Source organism: Tenrec ecaudatus, chromosome 1 (genome assembly GCF_050624435.1).
Source record: "Tenrec ecaudatus isolate mTenEca1 chromosome 1, mTenEca1.hap1, whole genome shotgun sequence".
In the NCBI taxonomy this organism is placed as follows: Eukaryota; Metazoa; Chordata; class Mammalia; order Afrosoricida; family Tenrecidae; genus Tenrec; species Tenrec ecaudatus.
The window spans coordinates 55,202,448-55,224,655 of record NC_134530.1 but is presented as its reverse complement, the minus strand read 5'-3'; the positions used below and the strand labels follow the sequence as shown (position 1 = coordinate 55,224,655).

The following is a 22,208-nucleotide window of genomic DNA, read 5'->3' as shown; positions in this document are numbered from 1 at the left end:
AGGGCTGTGAATCTTTGTCGTCGTCATCGTCGTTAGGTGCCGTCCAGTCGGTCTGACCATAGGGAACCATTGTACAACAGAACGAAATGCCACTCAGTCCCGTGCCATCCTCGCGGTGGTTTGAGCCACTGGGTGGATCTTTATGGGAGCTAACGTCACAGCTTTCCCCCTTGGACCGCCTAGTGGGCTTGAACTAGTAACTGACCTTGCAGCTGGCAGCCCTGTAGACTAGGACACCAGGGCTCCTTTTAGCCTCGCGAGAGAGATCGAGAACTGCCCTCGGGGGCAACCCTTGGCTGCAGGGGTGGAAAGGGCAGGAGGAGAGAGGCTGTCGAGTACTCCAGGCTTCTGGAGGCATGGGAGCAGAGCTGGTCTCCAGTGGGCATGGGCAAATCAGCTTTCCCTCCGCAGGGAAGCATCCTCCAGCTTTCTCGAGTCCCTGCCTCGGTTTCCCCACTGTCCTCAGAGGAAAGCGTTTTCTCGCTTATCCCTTGTCTTGTCTCTTACTTTCTGCACAAGGCAAAGGCAACAGCAAGTAAATCGGCCACAGGCCCCGCCCACGCAAGTGGCTCGGAGTCCTCCTAGATGGGCAGACCTGATGCAAACAAACAGCTGTGGCCCAGAGGTGGCCGGGGCCCAGCGGTTAGGTGCTCGGCGGCTGACTAAAGACTGCTCTGGGAAGAGAGCTGTGGCCGCCTGTTTCTATCCACAAAGGTTTACAGGCTGGGAATATCCCATGGGGCAAGTCCACTCTGTGTGATAGGGTCACTATGAGTCGGAAGCAAAACCCAAACCAACATAGGACTTGGGAGAACGGCTCCCGTGAGTTTCTGAGATGAACTCAGGAGCAGACAGCCCCTTGGAGCGAACTGCTGATCTTGCAGTTAGCGGTCCAACCGCGTAACCAAGTCAACAGCAACTAACCACAGGAGCAGAGCCTCAGAAGGAGGGGGTCTGGACAGACATCAGAGGCGAGAATTGGTGCTTCACAGGGCTGTGAGGAGGCTGTTGGCCACATGGCAGAGGTGCTGGGGAACAGCTCAGGCAGGAGAACTTCCAGGTCATGGTTTAGAGGCACGGAGAAGCCCGGGATTATCAGGTGTGTGGGCTTCAGGGCACAGGGTAGCTACAAAGGCTGAAGGAGAGGGAACGCTAGGGAGGTCAGCAGTGGTCTTGTCAAGGGTGAAGGGCTTTGTGGTGAACTTCAACCTGAGCGCAGTGAGGAGCCCCTGAGGGTGTCAGCAGAAGAGTGTGGCTGGGTCTGTGTCTCGGGCGGTACATTGCTGACGGCGTGGAAGGAGGATAGGAGAGCACTGCTGCTTTGGTCTTCTGGTCCTAGGCAAGGCCAGTGGTCCCAGAGGTGATAAGTGGACAGACTAGACGAGGCCCCATGGCAAGCTGTCGGTGGGATGGCGGTTCCGGTGGAGCCTAAAGTAAGTTTGGACACAGTTGCCCTCCCCAAACTCTGAGTCCCGGGCGGCTCCCAAGACCTCTAGAAGGCTGAAATTCCCCGGAGTGGCATGCCAGGCCTTCGCTGTCTCTGCAGCCCAGGTGACTTCTGCCATGCTGTACTTTGGGGCAACTGGTTTCTCGCTAGCCTATGTTCCCGTGACCCACCCCAGCATCCAAGTCTTTCATTGCTGCTCCAAGACAAGGCGCATGAACACCTAGTGGCTGCAACAATGGGCTCCAAGCTAATAATCAGGGTGAGGAGGATGCAGGACCCAGCGGTATTTGCTTCTGTTGTACCCAGGGCCGCTAGGACGCGGAACTGACAACATGCTGTCTGCCCTCCTCCACCTCCTCAAATCCTCCAACCTCCCCAAAGAAGCCAGAAGTTGGGCACAGCTCCCTCTTGCCCCCATTTCGCCCCTTCTCCCCACGCCCCCTACACCATTAGGTTAGCAAAGGCCTGGGCAGACCACGTCATTGGCCTAAATGGTTTCCTGGAGAGCCTTAAAGGAGACAGCCGACTTTGGCCCAGGCTAGAGCCCAGCTCTCCTCCTCCAGGGCCCTGCCAGGCCAGGTCGGGTGAATGGCCTTCGCTGCAGTCATCTCTCCTCGGCCAATGGAGCTGTTGTTATTGCTCCAAATTAGGCACCAATTTGCCCGTGTAATTGTTTACTAATTGGCATGAAATCCTAATGTAATTAGTTGGGCCCCTTATCTGGGAGCCTGGGGAGCCAGAGGCAGTGGGGGGCCGCCAGAACTGGGAGGGGGTTCAGAGGCTGGGGAAATGTATGTCTGAGAGGGGAGGCCCTGAGCTGCCACCAGAGCTAACACAGGGACTGAACGGAAGCGCAGAATCTCACAGCTCAAAGGGCCTTTGGAGAGGACCCCTGGCCCCCTAACTCACAGATGGAGAAATGGAGGACAGGGAAGGGGAGCTGGTGGCAGAGCTGGGCCAGACACCCAGGTCACCCGTCTACAAGTGACCATAGCTGTGATCTGGCTGTGGGTCAGGATGGCTGTCTGATCTTCCGGTCCAAATAAGAGCAGCCACTTTGGGAGAGAGGCAGGGAAAGAGGGTGGAGGGTTGGATACCGGCTCACCCTTTGAGTAGAAAGCTCAGTGGATAGATGGCTAACAGACTATAGCTGGAGGGACAATGGGTGGACAAAATAGGCAGGCCAGAAAGGCCGACTTTTCTTCTCTTTTCTCTGGCAGTACCCCTCCCCTGCCGTCTCCCTTTCCCCTCCTCTTTCCAAGCTCTGGGTTTTGGGGGTTTGTTTTTCTACCCCTCTTTCCTTCTCTCTAGAAAGAGTCTGACCAATGTTCTGGAGCAGGCTTCTACCAGCTTGCGAGAGCCGATTGTTAAATATTTAGGAATTTTGACAGCCTGGCTTCACATGGGCAACTTAAATTGGCCACCGTGGGAGGGTTTACACCATGGGAATTGGCAACCACTACAAATCAGGGATAGTTGCTGAACGGTTACCACAAGCCCGTTGAACATCACGAACTCTATTGGAGGTGTGGTGGGAAGGCCCCGGGGAGTCCGAGCGCGCCAGGACTGAAATATTTCTGCTTAGAGCTGTCCCTTCAAATCCTCGTACAAATGGAAAAGGAAGGTCAGAAGTCACCTACGAAGCCTGTGACCCAGACCTCCAGACCCACGGTTCCCGGGACTGGTAGCAGCTGGGAGAGGCGGCAGAGTTGCTTGCAGAAGGAGCATTAATGGCAACTTTGATGGCTGGCAGAGTGGCAGAGGGATGGTAGGGGGTTAGAATGGCAGAGGGACGGTAGGGGTTACCGGAAAGGGGACCTCGGTCAACAACCTAGTCTGTCTTTTGGGTTCCCTCCCAGGCGTTGACAGTGAGGAGATGCTGTGGGCCCAGCCAGGGTTGAAAGGAAGAGCAACGGATACCAGGACCATTCTGGGGTTGCCACTCAGATTAGAGGCTCCCAACCCCACTAACTACTGGTTGCAGCCAGTCTCCCCGAATTGGCCCTCACACCTCAGGTTGCCCCTCACTCCCCTTCTTTCAGTGCCTCTGCAATTCTCCTACTGCATCAGCTCCCAAGGTTCCTTTCTCCTGAAACCCTATCTCCGCTCAGATCCTTCCTGCTTCCTGGTCACCTGTCCCCGGATGTCCTAAAGGCACCTTAATGCAGCATGTCCAAAATAGAACGCATCGACTTCCCACCAGCCTTGCCCATCTGAGTAAATGGCATGCTTCTCCTTAGGGCCTTTGCACTTGCAATCCCCCTGTTTGAACAGTTTCTCCTCCAAATAGCCCTCGCCTCCGCCGTGTCTCTCCTCAGATGGCACCTTCTCAGGGACACCTCCCTGACCACCCTAAGAGCCTCCTATTTTCCAGGGACACCTTCTGCCCCTACACTAGACTGTCATTCTTCATCACACCGAGCAATCCAGCCCTTCCATACGTACATTCCTGTGCTTGCCTCTGCCTCCCCTCCGAGAGTGTAAAGACCACGTAAGCAGCCATGGTCAGAGACCAGAAGGTGCTGGGGTCCAAGACGGAATATGTGTGCAACGCATGAATGAGCGAGCCATTTGCCCGTTTTATTTTTTCCTCAAACACATTTGACTATGATCCTTCTCCGTCTAAACCCCTTCAGATCTCTGTTGCTTTCAGAGTAAGATCTACCCCTGGGGTAGCTTACGAGGAGGCCTTCAGTGATGTTTTTCCTGCCTCACCCCCTACTTTCTCTCTCTCTCTCTCTCTCTCTCTCTCTCTCTCTCTCTCTCTCTCTCTCTCTCTCTCTCTCTCTCTCTCCCTCTCTCTCTCTCTCTCTCCAGGGAGGGCTCTGCATACTATTGTGAAGAGCACTTCCTTACCCCTCTCCGGGGTCTGCACTCTGACTCATCATTTCCGTCCTCGGTTCCGGCGGGCAGTGTCTGGAGGGCAGCCCTCGAGAGGCCTCGCTGGGAGGAGTCAGCTGCACGCCCTTCTCAAAGCACGCTGCCCATCTGGCAGGGAAGAAGAACCTGAACACCGACGTTCCAGCCAAGTTCTTCCTTTACTGACCTCTGGACAAGCTGACATCATCTCCCTGTGTCCAGCCAGGTCCCTGGGGACGCGTGACTCTGGCCTTTTGCCGGCCTCTGACTGTGGGGTGGTCCTTTATGGGAAGGACTGGGTTTGGGGTCTGCATCCTCAAGGGTGCAGTTTGGGGACTGAGAGGAGAGGAGAGAGGGAGGGATGCAGGTCTCTCCTATTTGCTGGGTCCTCTCCCTCTGCCTCTGATCTCTTCACTCCAGAGACCAAGGCCCAAGGCCGGCGGGGGCGGTCAGGACAGGGTGTGTTGGACACACATGCTTGCCTGTCTCTGGATTCGTATGTGTTCAGGTGTGCATGAGGGGACCTGACCCCGGAGCAAGTGTTGGGGACACCCCTGATTCCTGAGTATGAGGTGTGACTGGGAGGGGACCTGCGTGCCTGTCCTGGATGGCGCCTCCTCAGGCCCAGTCGGCAGGCATGGCACGGCGGGCGGTCCTTCTTGCTCTCCAGCCTGCGTCTCCATACAGCCACCGGACAGCAAACATCTCTGAGCCTTGCAGGTCCATTACCCAAGACGGATGAGCTGCCCCCACGCCCTCAGCCTAGCGAGAGCACACAGCCTGCGCGCTCTGCCCCCACTGCTAACGGCCCATCCTCTCCGGCCATTGCCTCCCCAAGTCCATTGAGCGCCTGCGGGTCGCAGAGCAGTCGCTGGGGGGCCGAGAGGGAGGTGCTGCCCAGAGCTGCCAGCCGGCCGCCTGTGGAGCCTGTCTAGCCTGAGGTCTCTGTGGGGAGAGGGGCCTTTGTGTGGTCCTCTCCTGGCCAGCGAGGGGTGGTGGTGGTGGCACACAACGTGCAGGGACTGGCCGCCGGGGATGGGCCTGCACACTCACACACTCGCCAATACCTGGGCACCAGCGCTGATGTGCCAACCCTTGCAGACGCACCATGACAAAGACACCCAGGCACACAAACACACCAACACACTGACACACACACTCAGACTCACGTAGGGGCTGGCACCCGGACGGACGCAAAGTCACAGACACGCCCATACAGACTCATTCCTCCAAACACGCGCCCACCCAGACTCACAGATACACACTCAGATGCAAACGCTCGCCTACACACACTCTGACTCCCCCTCGCCCCCCGGGGACGTCCACACCGTGGCTTCAGACACACAGGCACACAGCCGCACTAACTCACACGCACAGACTCAGGCAGGGGCTGGCAGGGGGCACACAAAGGCACAGACTGGCTCATACAAACACACACTAGCCGATGCCAACCCCATCCACGCGCGCGCAGACACCCTCTGGCAGACCAGCTGACACGGGCGTTCCCTGATACTTGCGGCCTCCGCAGGGGCTGCCCCACAGAGGCCCAGTCACAAAACAGTGTGCTCAGACACACGGCCAGGCCACCGTGCAGGCGCACATGCACCGGCACACAAACGCTGCACGCAGGGTCCTGCCAAGCTGACTGCACTTGGGTCCCAGCTGCTTTGAAATTCAAATCCACGCTCCCTTCTGCCACCCCTCTGCCTGCACCCCCTCAGTCGGTGCGGACTCTTTTCCCGGCTGCCCAGAGCGGAAATTAAAATTCATTTCAGGGGCTCCAGGGCAGCGCAGGGCTTGAGGGCGGCTCGGCAGTGGGGCCCTTTCTGAGGTAGTGTGTGGGAGCCCTCACAGTTGGAGAAGAGTGACCTTGACCCGCTTCCAGGCAGTCTCTGCATTCCCTTAGGAGGGGGACCCCTGGGAAGGTGGCCTGCAGACCGGGACCAAGGTCCCGGCCTGGCAGCCAAAAGGGGCTTCCTGAGAAGGACTGATTCAAATAGGCCTGAAAGGCAAGAATCCCAAGGACACAGGACCAGCCAGCAGGCACCCGGCTCACCCAGAACCCAGGGGTCTGCTCACAGCCCAGACACAGAGACGGCCCAGACACTGACATGCACAGATGCAGACTTACACCGGTCACACAAAGACGCACAGGCACACACAGCCTGCCAACACCTCCCTTCTCTTCACACACACATGCATACACATGCTCACAGCTCAGCGCAAGCACTCACTGAACGCAGAGAAAACCTACGCATCCAACTTGCACACTAACTCCCATGACACACAAAGTGCCCGGTTAACACACCTCATGGTCACCCAGACACCAAGTAGCTGCACAAACCCCGACATCACACATGTATGCGTGCTACACCATACGGTACACACATCCGAAAAAGGAATGCATGAAAATCTATATGCCCTGCATACAAAGACACGAGCATGTGCTTGTGTACGGACACACACACACACGCAGGCACGCACGCACGCAGGCACGCACATGCGCACTCATACACAGCAGAGATCCCCAGAGCCAGGCCCTGGCCACTGACGTACAAGGCCTAGACAGACACACACATCCTGCGCACAGGCTCACAACACACACACACAGACTCTCCCCCCACACATTGACGCACACAACCACCCACACGTGTACCCAAGCTCAGCCCCACTCACTCCCACTCTGACACACAGCACACTCGCTCGTTCTGCGCTCTGGGGCCTCTCCCTCCCTCCACAACAGGCAGGCACCCGTATCCCCCAAGCCTGAGCCCCTAGGAGCCCACCCCCAAGCCTGAGCCCCTAGGAGGTCATGGTTGTGCCAGATGGGCAGGAAGACCCAAGGACCCCCCCCCCCCGCAGCCCCCAGCGGGGCTTCCTGTGTGTTCAAGGGCCAGAGGCTGGGTCACCATGCACTGTGTCCTTGAGAAGTGGCATTGATCTGGCCAGGGGGCATGACAGTCAGTTCAGGGGTGCATGGTCCTTCCCAATACCTTCAGTAACTCTGCTTGCTGCCCCCCTCACAACCTGGGCCCCCAATCTCAGGGCTGGGTCCTGGTGTCAGACCCCCACAAATCTCACCCTGAGCTACCTGGTCTTCTCTGGAAGACAACTCCAATCCCAGAATCCATTGTTTTCCACAGCTGGAGGTGGGTCTGTCCTCTGAGGGGTGGCAAGGAGGATAAGGATGTAGCAGGACTAAGGCAGGGACACACACACACACACACACACACTCAGGGGGAGGCCCGGGTCCTGACTTGGCCTCTCTCTAAGGCACAGAGTATTCATCTGTAAAAAGGGGGTGACCATAGCCACTTCAGGGGCCAGTGGGGCAAACAGTGACTGCACTCAGCTGCTAATGGAAAGACTGATGGTTAAGGTCCTCTCAGAAGCACCACAGCAGAAAGGCCTGGCCATCCACTTCTGAAAATCCAGCCATCGAAACCTCATGGGACACAGTTCTGCTCTGATGCACACAGGCATCACGAGTTAGACTCAGTAGTACCTGGCATATAGATGGAAGATGCCCAATTCAAGGGGACAATAAGTGACAAGCAGTTCGCACACTGTCAGGGAGCAACAGGATGATCTGGACCCTTTAGGCTTCTAGGTCACTTCACCCTGCCCGTTATGTCCTGCTTGGCACAGCCTATCCCAGCAGATTCCAAGCGGCATCAAACCCAGGGGATAGAGCCTGGGCATCCCAGTGGGTGGGAATACGTCCTGGCCCTGCACTGCCAGTGTGCCCCTGTGCCCACTGAGTGTCCTGACCCACGTCTGAGATTGTCCTTCACCCTCCACCCTGGCAGCGTAGTGGTTACGTGCCGGGCAGCTAACTGCAAGGCCAGCAGTTCAAACCCACCAGTGGCTCTATAGGAGAAAGATGGGGCTTTCTACTCCTCTTCACAGTTACAGTTTCAGAATCTCGCAGGGGCAGGTTGACCCTGTCCGATAGGTCACAGGAGCCAGAATCAGCTCAACAGCAGCGAATTTGCTTGTTTGCTTTTTTGGTTTTGATCCACTCTGGCAGAAAACTGAGAAAACTTCTCCGTCATCTCCACCTGCTACGTGCCTACCAATCTTGAGTGGCTGCCAGGGTTCCTTCTCCTTAAGGCCTACAGCAGGAGAGTGTAGAATTAGACCTCAGGGAGGACTCAGACTTACCAAGGGGAATGAATGCCTGTGCTTCCTGACGTCAGCCAGAAGCGTTTGTGTCTGACCTTGCCTTTGAGCAGGAGGCGACATAGCTGATGGATAAACCAGAAAGATCTTCGTGGGACCAGAAACGGGGAGCTATGTTGTGTCCTGAGGCTGTGTGTGTGGTTTAGATGACTGTGTTTTCAGTCAGTGTACATGTCTGTCGGTGGGGCAGGTGCGTGCTTATGGGTTTGTCTGTGCATGCCTTCACGTGTGTGTCTGTGCGCGTGTGATCCCGTGGACATGGAAGGCAGAAAAGACCTTCCAAATAAGGAGAGAGGATGCCACGGAGAAATGAGTCCAGATTCCACTTCTCTGCAGGGATCTCGCACACACGTCGGCACACACAGACACGCATGTACGCGAGCGAGCACCCTGCTCACCTGGGCTGAAGCAGGCGCCCGCTGCAGGCACTAATCTCTGCAGATGAGAGCTCCTGCTGACACACCTCTCTCTCCAGGGGCCTGGGAAGCCCTCAAGGTCAGGGACCTGATGGCAGGTGGCATATCGTGCAGATGACACTGCCTGGGGTCTGGCCCTTGCATCACTCTTGGAGCGATCCCATCCTGTGACCTACCGAGGAGAAAACGGGGGCTGGAGAACACACAGGGCCTGTCCAAGGTCCCACAGCTGGGGAGGGACACAGTCAGGAATCCAGATCGGTGACCCCAGAACCCAAACACTTCCAGGTGCATCACTCTGGAAACTGGTACTCAACAAGCATCGGTCGTGGGCCACAGATCGAAGGCTCTCCTTCCTTCATCATTCACCCCCGCCTTCATTCCTTCCTTTCTGAATGCTGGGTACTTCCCACGTGCCTGCCATCACTCTAGGTGCCAGGGGACCCAGCGAGGACTGGGTGACAACGTTCCTCCTTTCCACCTTCATGAACTTCACAAGCCGGCGAGGGAGACGGGTCGCATGTGTGGGAATGAACAACGTATTTTCAGAGTAAGGAGAGCTATGAAGGAATTAAAACAGGGCAGAACCACACTAGGTCCCCACGAGTCGGTATCAACGGGAGGGAACTGACAGCAGCAACAAGGGGACAGACGGCCTGGTGTGTGGTCAGGGTGGCAAGGAGGCTTCCTGGAGGAGGTGATGTGGCGGGTTTAGTCCTCCGTGCTGAGAAAGGCGAAGCCGTGGGAAGCGCTAGAGCAGTGTGGTTCTCAACCTCCCCAACACCTCAACCCTTTAATACAGTTCCTCGTTGCTAATTATGCTACTGTGATGAATCGGGTGACCCTGTGAAAGGGCCGTTCCACCCCCAAAGGGGTTGTGACCCACAGGTTGAGAACCGCTGTGCCAGAGGAAGTGTTTGGAGTTGTTCAAGACAATCACAGATGCTGGTATGACCGGATCATATGTGGGATGAAGGCCGGAGTGGAGGTGGCTCTGGAGATGAGGTGGGCAGAGCCGGGAGGACTTTGTATTTGATGCTAAGCGCCATTGGAATGAAGGGGAGGAGCTGCTTCAGGAGAATGGGTGGGGCTAGAAAGGGGACCTGGGAGAGTCCAGCCCCCAAGAGGAAGGTGGCTCACACTCAGGGATTGGCAGGGGGGATGTGAAAAGTGGACAAATGCAAACCCAGCCCCCTGCCCTTGAGTGGATTCGGACCCACAGCGACCCTGTAGGACAGAGGAGAACTGTCGGTCTTTACCGCAGCCGACTGTGTGCTCTTTCTCTTGCTGAGCTGCTGGGGGTGGGGTGGGTGGGGGGGTGGGGGGGGTGTTCTGCTCTTTGATCAGCAGTCCCGTGTTTAACCGACGGTCCCAGCAGGGCTCGCGGAAGGGTGGATAGATTTGGAATGTTTTGGAAGACAGAGCCAGTGGATTTGCTGATGACCTGGATCTCAGTGTCGAGAAGACAGCAAGCTCTCAGAGATACTGGTTATGTGCCAGGAGGAGGCCACCTTGTTGTCAACTTCTACAAATCCTTGGGCACACGTGTCAGGGGAAGGCCTCTATGTGGGAAGATCACCAGGTCTCTAAAGGGCTTCTCCACCCTTGATCCGATGGTCCAGAGGATACAGGCATTGCCCAGATGGACGCCACAGGACCCTGGGATTGATCTTCTGGGAAGATTTGGTTAGGGAGTAGCTAATCCTCCCTTGTCTGCTCAATTGAGATTGCTCAGTGGTTAAAGCATTTGGCTGCTATCTGGAGCAAAGAGAAGGTCATGTGCATCCGCCTTGGAAACCCCCATGGGGCACATCTACTAATTCTGTCCTCTGGAGTCGAGATGAATTGATTCAGTGACCATGGGGTTGGGTATTTTGGGTTCTTCCAAATCTATAGCACCAAGAAAAGGACAAACAGTAGCCTGGGGCAACCCAGGTTGCCTGGAGCTCCTTTTTAGCAATTGCAGCTGGAAGGATGGAAGGTAGACATGCAGCATTTCCATCTTTGTGTGGTCCCCCCTCCAGGATCTATGACGACTAGGCAGTGAGTTGTTGGTGCTATGACTGGGCAGCCCCTGGTGAGAAGATTGTCACTCAGATGTGAGTGTCCTGTAGGGGCATGCTCAGAGCCCCTGTGGTGGAAGTGGGAACCAGAAGGGGACCTTGGTCTTCAGAGCTTTGGGGAAGGGGGTGCTAGCTGAGTGGCAACGGTTGGCAGGGACTGAGTGAGGGGTGTGCCTCGGTCCCACGGGCTAGAAGGAAGCCTGTACAGGCTCCCGGCCAAATAAATCATTGGGAAAAGAAGAGCATTTTCTCATCTGTTTAAAGGACAACGAAGCGGAACTGCGGCCGCCCCAGCGGGAGGCCAGGCTGAGGCCAGGGAGCATCCTGGCCCCAGCACACCCTCTCCTGAGCTGCCCACCCCCCTAGCTAATGGTGGCTGTTAGTCACTAAATACGAATCATTTGGTAATGATTATTAAAAGGAGCACGGGTGGCAGCGTGGTTCAAATGCTCCTCAGGAGAAAGCGATGGCAGCCCACTTCCATCAGGAGCCCACCCTTGGAAACCTCCTGGGGTCGCTGGGAGGTAGAATCAACTTGGAGGCCAGGGAGGTGGGGTGAGGGCGAGGGTGGGTTCAAGAGTTGCCTATAAAGACTTCGTCCAGAGGCTCAGTGTTCTCTCTCCTAAGGGAGCCCAGGCTAGTGCTACTTACACCATTTCACAGATCAGCAAGCAAAGTCCCCCAACCCCCAAAGCTGAGAAGACTTTCTCAAGGTCACCCCTGTACCTGCCACACACACCGCAGTGTGAGAACAGGAAAGAGAACCTGGCCTCTAGTTGCCCTTGTGGGGCAGGTCCCCTCCGTGTGGGGCAGGTCCCCTCCATCTGAGGCACCAATGAACTTGCCAATGAGACTACAGGGCCGGGGTCCTCCTCCTCGGTCCCATGTGCTAGGAGATCAGGGGACGGGGGAGAAGCCATGTCCCTTCACTCTGGCCAAAGCCTCTCTGTACTCGAGTATAGGCTGTTGCCCCTGCTCTTGCCTAGTCTCTGTGTCTCCTCCCTGGGGCTCCTCCTGGAGCTAAGGCTTGCTCTTTCCACCCCCCACCAGGGCCATCCAAGAAGTAATTTCTCCTCAACCAGCTGGATTTGAATATGGAAACGATTTGTAATTACGCCAAGTCCTCAGGGGCGGTATTATCACCAGCAGGAGTCTGGAAGGGCAGGGGCTCATGGGAGAGGAGGTGGGGAAGGCCCCCCCACCCTCATATCCCATTGGAAGGAGACACCTCCTGGGAGAGGTCCTGCTCTCTCCACCCAGTTCCCATAGACCCTCATCCCTGATGCCCATCCAGGGGGCCAAGAGGAGACCCTGGGGTAGGATAGCACCCTCACCTTGTCCCTCACCTTGTCTGACCACCTGTTTTCCCAAGGACATACACTTTTGTGAGGACTGAACAGGGTGGAGAGTAACACATAAAAGGCTGTGGTCTCTCTAGAGACAGCCCCTCCCATCATCCCCATCCCAGCTGGAGCCTGGGGACTGGGGGAGGGCCTCTGGGACTCAGCTGCATCACATCTGCCAGAGACCTGCCAGGGTTTCTCTGGGCTCTGGGTCTCTAGTATGCTAATTTCATGAATATTCATAAGGAGGGAGACTGGCTCCCAGTGGGCAGGGGAAAGGGCTAAGGAGGACAGGGTTCTTGGGGCTCCTGAGGGCCTGTTCCTGCATCCTGATGGGCATTTCATATCTCTGCCCACCTTCTCCTTGAGGCCCCAACCCCAGCAACCCATCACTGTACCTAAGGAAAGGGGGTCCCAGGGTCTCCTGTGTGGCTCTCAGTCCATTTGGCAGGTGGAGAGGCCTGTTTGACTAGATTAGGCTTTTAAGGTAGTGGTGGAGACTCCAGCCCAGAATGGCCAGTTTGAGGATGCCCAGGAAGAACTCAGGAGTCCTGCCTGCCAGCACTGGGTCCAAAGCCCAGACCTTCTTGGGCTCCCGCTGGGAAAAGGAAGGTGTTGGGCCCTGTCCTCCTGCCTGCCCCAGGGCCTCATAAATCCCCTTAAGGTGATGGGTGAGATTCCTTCACCACTCCTTATTACCTCCTTCCATTAAGGTCCATAATCTCTCACAATCACTCACAACAAATGTCACTGAAACCTCTGGAGGGAGACAGAGCAGGGGGCCATTCTGTCTGAGTCCTCCTGCTACTGTCCCCGGCGGAGATGGGCAGGGTAGTTTGGAGAGGAAGGGCATCTTTGGGTTTGGGGTTCTTAGCAGAGAGGTGAAGTGGGGGGATTGGAGACTTCTTTGCCTTCCAAGTTTGGACACCTCCTGGCTCAGGAACCTTTCAAAAGAGGGGGGGGGGTGTCTCAGACCATTCCACCCTTTCTACACAGCTGCCCCCTGCTGGTTCCTCTTTGGCCAGAGTTACCCTTCTCTGATGTGGGGGAGGGGGTGGGGGGTGTTGGGATTAACCTTCTTGTCTTTGGCCACTGTGGTATGTTTCTGGTCTGCCCACCTTCCTGGTGGCAGCATGCCCAGGCCACAAACTGCCAAAACAGGGCCCTGGACACTGCCTGAACCATGTGGGGTCAGACACCACCCAACTGCCCCTGGCACAGTGCCAGGATGGGGAGGGGCTGAGTCTGTACATTTTTGCTGCTTCTACACAAACAGATGCAACACGGAGGCGCCCCTGGCACAGGGAAGACACTTGGAATAGACAGGCCTTCAGGAAATCATGTAACATACTGCACACGTGCAGCATTCTCGTGCCTAGGGACATGCAACCTTGCAGAGTTTACACTAGAGTATGCACCAAACATACCACATTGCAGTGTACACAGCTGACACCTATCTGAGATTGACAGCATATGTGGCACTTGTAATCTTGCACACATATGGCATCTCTATGGACAGGAAGAAGCAACATGCAATCAGGGTCGGGCACACGTTAACACACTATGCAAGCAGTGAGCCAGGCAACATTGCAGTGCACACAGCGGGCACCTGTATGCATAAGCATATGCAAAGTTCAGCGCACAAGAGTGGCACCTGCATGCACAGGGATGCAATATGCAATGCATACCGGGGGTGGGGCACCTGTTTCAGCCCTCAGGGCCCTGGAGACCTTGGTTGCTCCAGAGATCTCAGGCCCAGGGTATCGCTGGAGGGGCGTCGCGGTTCGCCACATCCTGCGGTCCAGGAGGCCGCGGGCGGGGCGAGGGCTTACCCGGGGCTTCTCCCGCGCCGGCGCCCGCGGCTCCGGGCGGGAAGGGGGAGGGTGCGCTGGGCTCGGCTGGCGCTGCTCCCCCTTTAACAGGAGGCGGCGCGCATCGCCCCCGCCCCCCGCCCCTTCTCCCGCGGCTCCTCGCGCCCGGCCCGGCGCGCGCCCCCTCCCGCGCCCGGCCCGCGCAGGCGCCGCGTCCCCCCTCGGCCGTCACTCCGCCCGGCGCGCGCTGCCGGCAGCGGCCGGAGCGGCCGGAGGAACCTGGCTCGGCGGCGGCGGCGGCGGCGCGAGGAGACCGTGGAGGATGCGGCGCGGGCTTCCGGGGCCCGGGGCTGCGGCCGCCGCCCGCGAATAGGAGGCGGCGCGCGGCGCGGGCGGCGCTCGGGGTGGGGGAGCGGGGGGCGGCGCGGCGAGGAGGCGGCGGCGGCGGCTGGAGCCCGCGCCCGGCCCGGCGCCCGCCCGCCCGCCCGCCCCGCACTGCTCCGCGGCGCTTTTTCTGCTCCCGCCGCTCCGCGGAGCGGGAGCCTCGGCCCTCGGCGCGGCTGCTGCGAGCCGCCCCGCGCCCGGCCCGGCCCCCGCCTCAGGGATGGCAAACTTGCGCCCCGTGGCAGCCTCCGCCAGCGCCGGCCCCCGCTCCTGCTGCTGACGGCGCCCAGGTGAGTGCCCGGCCTGAGATCGCGACCCGGCCCCGCGCCGAGCCCACCCGCGCGGCCCGGAGTTTCCGCACCGGCCCGAACTCGGGGCTCTCTCCTGGCCTCCTCTGCTGAATTCTCCCCCCTCGAGGAATGAGTTCTGCTAGCACCCTCCCACCCCCATCTCTCTGGGAACTCCCAAGCCTGGGGCCCAGGCCCCCTTCGTTCTGAGGAGTCCCTGTACCGTCCCCTCCCCCAGACGGGGCCGACCCCTTTGCCCACGTCTGCTAAAAGCCGCCCCCACCCCCCTCCAATCCTGACCCAAACCGTACTCCCATCACTGTCTCCTGTCTCGGCCCTGATCGCGCCAGTGCGCCCCCGCCTTGGTGAGAGCTCTTCTCTCCAACCTGCAGCTTGCTGCCTTCCTCCATCTCCCCTCCTGGTCCGGGGGCCGGACCCTGCTCCCCACTTCCCACTCCATCTCGGCCCAGGGTCCTTCCGATCCGTGCCGCCCATAGCCGTTCCCCGCGCCTGTACCCCGAAGGGGTACCCCCTCCATTTCTGCCCCAGCGCCCCCTCCCCCCATATCTGCCTGGAGTCCCGCCTTCCCTCGCCAATCTCTGCTGCAAGTCCCCTCCCCCTAGCCTGGACTTGGGGTCGTGTCCCCCGTGTCTGTTCCGAGCTCCCTCCCGCCCAGCGGGACAACGCCTGGACCCGCATCCCTGGCTCGCCATCCCCATCTCTGACCGGAGTCTTATCTGTGCATCCCCGCACCCCGCTTCTCCCACCCCCGGCTTTGAACTGAGCACCAGACGCACCCTCCCGCAGCCCCCGGGCCAGCATGACTTGGGGGGTGGGTGTTTAGGCTGTCAAGTTGGCGGCCACTCCCGCAGTCTGCTCGGTCCGAGGGCACGGCTGCGGAAAGTCCTCGGTGCCGGTGCCGTGGTCGGTGCAGAGCGACCGAAGGGGCTGGTGCCCGTGGGGGGAGGGGTGCCCGGGCTGGGAGATGCCACCCGCCTGCCCGCCTAGCCAGCTGCCGGCCGGCCCCCCGGGCGTCCTCTGGCGCCCCCTGCCCGCGGCCCGCCCCTTCTCCACCCGTGGACAACCCGGGTTTCCGCAGCCGGGCGCAGCGGCAGTGGCTGCGGGACTGGCGCTGGGAAGTCCCTAGGGAAATGGGGTTGGTGGTCGAGGTCGGGTGCACCCTTATGTCCCCTGGGCCAGGATGCTCCTTGTCACATGCCCTGGGAGTGGGGTGGGGAGAGGGGGGTGCTCACCCAGCAGCAAGTCAGGAGCCCTTTGAGGTATCAGGCACAGCCCGTGGGGCTGGCCTCTGCCATCAGTAGAGTCTGCTTGGGCTTGTTTGGACTTGGAAGCTGACCTCAGGGAGCCTCCTTACACCACAGCTGTCCCAGGGAGGTGGGGATGGGGACAAAGGTGGGCTCTGTCTGGTTTGGGCATGGCGCAGGAGGGCTGTAGTGGAGTCATCTGACCCTGGGACTGAGCGGGCACTTGGGATGTCCCTCCCCTGTCAGCCAAAGAGGGGGTAGAGAGCAGCTCCAACTTTGTACGGGATACGTTTTGGGGGAAAGGGGGTGAAGGAAGGTCTTCTCTGCTTCCTTTGGCTCCTCCTTCACTCTGTCTCCTCCTCCACTCTCTTCTTTCTCCTAACCTGGGGGTGTGTATAAGTGGTAGGCACTTCCATAACACAAAGCCAGCTGGCCTCTGCCCTGACCCCAGCCTCCTAGACCTAGGTCATTGAGCCCAGTAGCTGGGCACTCTGCTTGTAGTCAGCCGGTCTGCATTCAAAAGCTGTGGGGCCTGGCCAAGTGCTTCATCTCAGTTACCGCAGTTACCCCTCAGTAGCATGGGCCAGGGATCACTGCTGCTCATGCTTGCTGGGAGAACGTCATGAGATTGTACAGAGGGTCTGGCATTGGGAAATACTAAAAAAAAAAAAAAAGTGTCCAAGGCCAAGGTCAGGCTCCCCACCCCTCCCCCCACCTTGTGCTTAGAATTTTAGAAGAGAAATGTAAAGCAGGTTCTGGCGTCTTTCATCCCAACTCCCAGGGTAATAAAGCCAGCAAGTACCTTCGGCTCCCCAGAGAGGTTTCAGCAGGTCCAGTTTGCCCCCCTTCCCCTCCATCCTGCAACCCTCCCCCCCAGGGGACCTCTCTGGGTCTAGCCAGAGAGCATCAGGTGTAGAGGCTGCGGAGGTGAGGAGAGTGAGGAGAGTCGAGGGAAGACACTCATGTTCGGGCCGCTCAAGGGGAGGCAGATGGCATGAGGGTGGGGTGAGGATGCCACAGAGGAGCCCCCGACCCCACCCCCTCCCAGGAGGTCAGGCCTCATCAGCCCCAGGGCACTGTGGAGAGGGCTAGGGGCCGGCCCCGGGCGCTGGAGTTGGGAGAAACCGGGCTCTGGCATGAATAGGTTGGTGAAGGCTGGATAAGGGAAGAAAGGGGCCTCGAACCCGTGATGTCGGCTCTGCCGGAAGTCCTGTGGACGTTGTGGCCTGACCTGAGAGCCACCAGGGAGTGGGCAGCCTCCCAGCCACCCGCCTGCCCCAGCAGCCCTGACATTGGGGAACAAAAGCTTTCGGTTCCTGTAGCAACGGCGGCTCCAGCTGCTGCAAAGTTCCGGGGAGGCAGGCGGAGGGCGGCTGAGTCACCGCCCCCTCCCTCGCCCGACCCACCCTAAGGCACCGCCCCCAGGGGGTTGGGGGCCCGCAGGCGTCCCTCTTCCTGTCCTGTATCTTTTTTTCTCCTTTAGCTTAAGGGAGGCCTGGAGCCCCCTCCTCCGACGGAGAGACGTAGAGGGGGACCCAGCGATCCTCTTTGCCAGCCGGAGGGGGAGGGGCTTCTAGGGGTCGCCCTCCCCCCCAGTCCCGCCCACCAGATCTCGAAGCTACCTCTTGGGTCCCAGAGCTCCCAGACCATGGCCCCTTGAGGACTCCGACCTCTGGCCTCGGTGGGTGCAGGAGCTAGGAACCCAGGGGCCTCGTGTGGGGGGATCCCTGCCCGCGGAGCGGCCTGGGTCGCACCAGACTGCTAACACCCGGGAGGCAGAGAGTGAGTGACAGGCTGGCGAATTGGAGCTGCCAGGTGGATAAACGCAACGGATGTGTGCCCCCTCACCCATCTAGGCCCCTCCCTCGCTGGGATTGGGATTCCTCCCAGACCCCTCCAGCCTGCCCTTTCTCACCCAGTGCTAGGCTGTCCGCTGATCGTGACCCCTTGCCCAAAGGCACCCCTCTCCAGCTGCTTTAGTTTCCTCTCCCCCCACCCCGCCCCTCCCATTCTAGTCTGGTCACTTCCAACTGCTTCGAAAGCCCAGGATGCCTCAATTGGTGCAGAAGGGAAGCCTCGGGCTGGAGAAGAGGGTCTCAGAGATGGCTGGGACCAGCCCAGGGGGGTCTCGTGTGTGTTTGTGTGTGTGTGTGTGTGTGTGTGTGCTCTTGGTGGCCTTGGTGGTGGCAAAGCCACTCTGTGGTTCCACCCAAAGAGCTTTCTCAGAGGCCCCAGTGACTTCATCTCTGCAGGAAAGAGGATGGTGAGAAGAGGGAGGGGAGCCCCATCAGGTGCCCAGGCCCAAGCTAGGAACTGGGCAAGACTGAATACCTGGAACCCTGGGGGGATTGTGTGTGTGTGTGTGTGTGTGTGTGTGTCTGAGGCTTGGTAGATCAGTCATATGGCTGCCTATGAAGGGGTGGTCCTTTTAGGGTCCCTCAAGGCTGCGGGGGAGAGGGGGGGTCAGTTCCCACTGCTCAGGAGAGCCTGGGAGAATCAGTGGTGGTCCCTGGCCCTGCTCAGCACTGAGTTCCCTGCTGTCTTTCATGGGATGGGGAGTGAGAGAGAGCAGCCCCTAGGTGGTCTGATGCTGCTTCAGGAACAATGAGAGTCACGCTTACTCCAGGTAATTCTAGGAGTGTGATGGGCTTGTCTGAAGGATGCTGCTTGAAGCAGGGGCCTTGGGCTGGGTCTAGAGGTGGCCAGCTAATGTTGACCACAAGGCTGCAAGAGTGGACCTAGCTTCTTGATGGGCTGGGCTGTGCAGTAGGGAGGTCCGGGAGGTAGGACTGGGCATCCCAGGCCCCAGTTGCAGGAGCACAAAGGAAGGGGCAACAGGTCAGGTTGCATCTGCGGCTCAGCTGCCACGTGCTAAGTCCCAGAGGAGCAAAGGCCCCTGTGTGTTCTTAAGAGACCCTTTCCACCCCTGTGCGTGTGTCCGGATGTCTGACTCTTTACACCCTGTACACATGAGTGTGTGCACCCTGTGTGTACATGCATTCACATGTCTGGTGTTCACCAACCTGTGTGCATGCCAGCCTGTTTGTGTATAGAACACCCGTGCAGGCCTCTGGGTACACACTGCCTTGTGCACGTGCTTTTGTGCACCTGTCTTCAGGGCACAAGGATGTTCAAGGCCCCATGGGTTGGTGTGTGTGTGGAGGTTCCCGACCTGCTCTAAGTGGAGGAGGGGAGGCCAATTATAGTGAGCCCCTACCTCCCCTCCACTGAGCTGCAGCCACGGCCTGAATTTTGCAGCCTGCTTAAAAATAATTGGGGGCAGCGGGGGGATTGGATGTCACTCATCATCAGCTGCTGGCCTTGCTGGTGCTGCAGCAGGCTAGGGAGGCTGAGCAGTTCAGGACTGGCCTGATGGGAGGCAGGGGAGACCAGGGCTCTGGCCCCTGGTTCAGCTCTGGGGTGGAGGGAGAGGTGGGAATGGGAGTGGTCAGGAATGGGGTGGTGGGCACACAAAGCCCCTGCTCTGGTTTCTGCTGAGCAACGCCAGGCAGTCCTTTGGAGGAGACAGCTCATCTTAGGGGAATGGGGCTGTGATGAGTTGTGGTCCCTCCCCCCCCCCCCCTTCTGTGACTGGGAAGCATGGGAGGCCTGCTGTGGCCAGTGCTTGGGCCTGACTTAGAGGTGCAGCATATGGTCTGTGGGGCAGAGAGCATCCCCATGACTGCATCCCCATGACTGAACAGGCATTGGAATTCTGGGTTCCAATTCCTGACCCCCCTCTCCCACAATCCCAGTCACTGCTTAGACTCCTGAATAGGCAAGAGGAAACCTGTCCCCAAGGAGCAGCTGTGTCTTGGGACAACCCAGCCACACCTGTGAATTATCTTTCTGTTTGTAATTTAGTTCCTAGAGCTAATAGCTTGCCCATCTGGCCCAAGAGTCCTGAATGGTGAGAGCTGGAGGAGCCCAGAGAGGCAAGGGGTCGGGAGAGAGCCACCTGGGCTGGGCCCTGAGGCGCAGCGTCCAGTTCCAGCCCCTCCACTGGAGCTGTGCAATCTTGAGCGTGGCTTCCCCTCGGCGGAGCCTCATCCTTGCTCTTCTTGTGGGGACAGCCAGGTGGGGGTCACGGAGGTGGGAGGGAGGGAGTGTGGCTGCTCGGGGCAGGGCTGGAAATGGAGCTGAGCCAGACCAGGGCCTGGGCACTGCCCTGTGGACCGCTGGGGGTGGAGGCTGGGCAGGTTGTGGGCCGTGGCCCCACGCTGGGAGGGCACCTGTAGATCACCTCGCACCCAGACCCCTGGTTCCCTCTGGTCTGTGTGTGTGTGTGTGTGTGTGTGTTTCACCCTGAGTATCACACACACTGGCTGGGAGTTCAGCTTAGTGCAGCCTGTGAGTGGCTGTAGAGTACTACTCTTAGGAGCTTGAAAACTCATGAGATGGAACAAGCTGGCCCTGGGGGCATAGCAAGGGCTAGATCCATGGTGGGGTAATAGGCTGCTAATCACAAGGTCAACAGTTGGAAACCACCCATGGCCTCGGGAAGAGTTACAGTCGACCCTGTTACAGTTCTACCCTGTCCTCTAGGGTCGCTGTAAGTCAGAATGAACTTGAAGGCAGTGAGAGAGATCAAGAGAGGATGGTTAAGGGCTGGACTTGTAAGCAGAAGGTTGGAGGTTCACACCCACCCCAGGCACCTTGGAAGACAGCATGCAAACCCTGGGGAAATGCTCCACTCTGCCTCCTGGGGCCCCTGCGATTTGGAATCTACTTGAAGCCACAACTACAATAGCAACTCAGTCAGTGAAGCTGCAAAAAGGATGGGGCAGGCTGAGGGTGGGGGGGTGGTGGTGGGGAGGAGGCAGCACAATGCCTGACTCAGATTTCACTGGGGGGGGGGTGAGGAGTCCTGTGAGGCAGAGCTCAAACCTACACCCCTCCCCCATTTCCTCCTTGGCCAATTCTAACACCAACACTCTGCTTCTCCACTGGCTTCAATAATTCCCTGCAGGGGCCACATGGAATGCACAGACCATACTCACGATTCTGGGTTTTATTAAGGAAGTTAACAGGTTACAAATTCAAGATCAGAAATGCTTGGGACACAGTTCTTCAGTCTGGACGGTGTCTTCCCAGCCATGCCAGCACACAGGCGTCTCTCTAGTCCCAGGCCTCTTGGCCACACAGCTCTTGGCCTCTGCCCTGCTCTGGCAATGTTCCAAAGCTCTTAAAGGGCTGGTGATAAGTGCTCAAAGGCGCTCAGCTCTAGCTCTATGGGTCAGCAAACCTAGCTCTCCAATTAAGTGCCTGCAGGCATCCCACTCTGCAAGCAAGCCTCCTGCCACAAAGACCTTTACTTGCCCCACGGGCCCACTGCTCTGTCTTGTGCTCTGGCTCTTGGGTCTGTTGCTGCTTCTGTGTCTCTCACAGGCTGAAGACAGCTGACAGCAGCAAAAGAGGTCATGCTGGGTGATGTGGCCTTTCAGGCAGGGCCTGTGGGAGTTAAGAACAGGGAATAGGTCTTGGTGGTCTCACTGGAGCTGAGCCTGGCATTGAGGATAACCCCGTGTGGGCAGGAAGGGAAGGAGGAGATTATTGCCCTTTGCTTTGGAGACGCCTATGAGGGTCTCCCAGCTAGGAGACAGGCAGTTGAGTGGGAGCCCCGGGCCCTCCCGTGTTTTCACCAGGCGCTCCACAGCACCAGTCACGGATGCTCCCACCGCAGCCCCTCCCTTGGGCATTGCCTGGGTTGTGCGCAGTCCCTGGCACGCTGGCAGTACCCCACCCCTTTCTCTCCCACTCAGCAAAGCAAGTGAGCGCCAGTGACATTGTTCTGGGAATAACCTTCAGTTGCTTTGATTTATAAAAAAGCAAATCATCGTCAAACACTGCCACTTTGACAATTACTGCTGGATTAGGCCTGACACACCTCCCAGCTGTCACGACATCCTGGGAAGGAGAGCAACAGTTAGGAAGACTGAAGATTGGGGGCACGGTTCGGGGGCTGGACCTGATGTCAGGCGGAGACCCTTGTGGTTGATCGGGAAATAGTGACAAAAACTCCTGTTTCTGGAAGATTCTCTGAGGAACCCTTTTTCCCCCCTCACGAAGCTCCCTGAGTCCTGTTATCAAACCTGTGTGATAGGTACCATCAACGCTCCATCTTACAGGCGAGGAAACTCAGGGGCAGAGA

At 58.4% G+C, this 22,208-nt stretch overlaps 2 protein-coding genes across 5 annotated transcripts in view; both read left to right on the top strand.

Moving 5' to 3' along the window:
* Positions 1 to 14,906, top strand: part of SPOCD1 (SPOC domain containing 1) — a 59,293-nt gene extending 44,387 nt beyond the window's left edge. The window contains exon 18 of the mRNA XM_075527948.1: positions 14,233 to 14,906. Within this exon, the coding sequence (XP_075384063.1) occupies positions 14,233 to 14,906 (674 nt within the window). The remainder of the gene's footprint in view (positions 1 to 14,232) is intronic.
* ADGRB2 (adhesion G protein-coupled receptor B2) overlaps positions 14,673 to 22,208 on the top strand; it is a 42,298-nt gene continuing 34,762 nt past the window's right edge. For all 4 annotated transcript variants that reach the window (XM_075553402.1, XM_075553399.1, XM_075553397.1 and 1 more), the window contains exon 1: positions 14,673 to 14,795. The gene's annotated coding sequence lies outside the window, so the exon portion shown is untranslated. The remainder of the gene's footprint in view (positions 14,796 to 22,208) is intronic.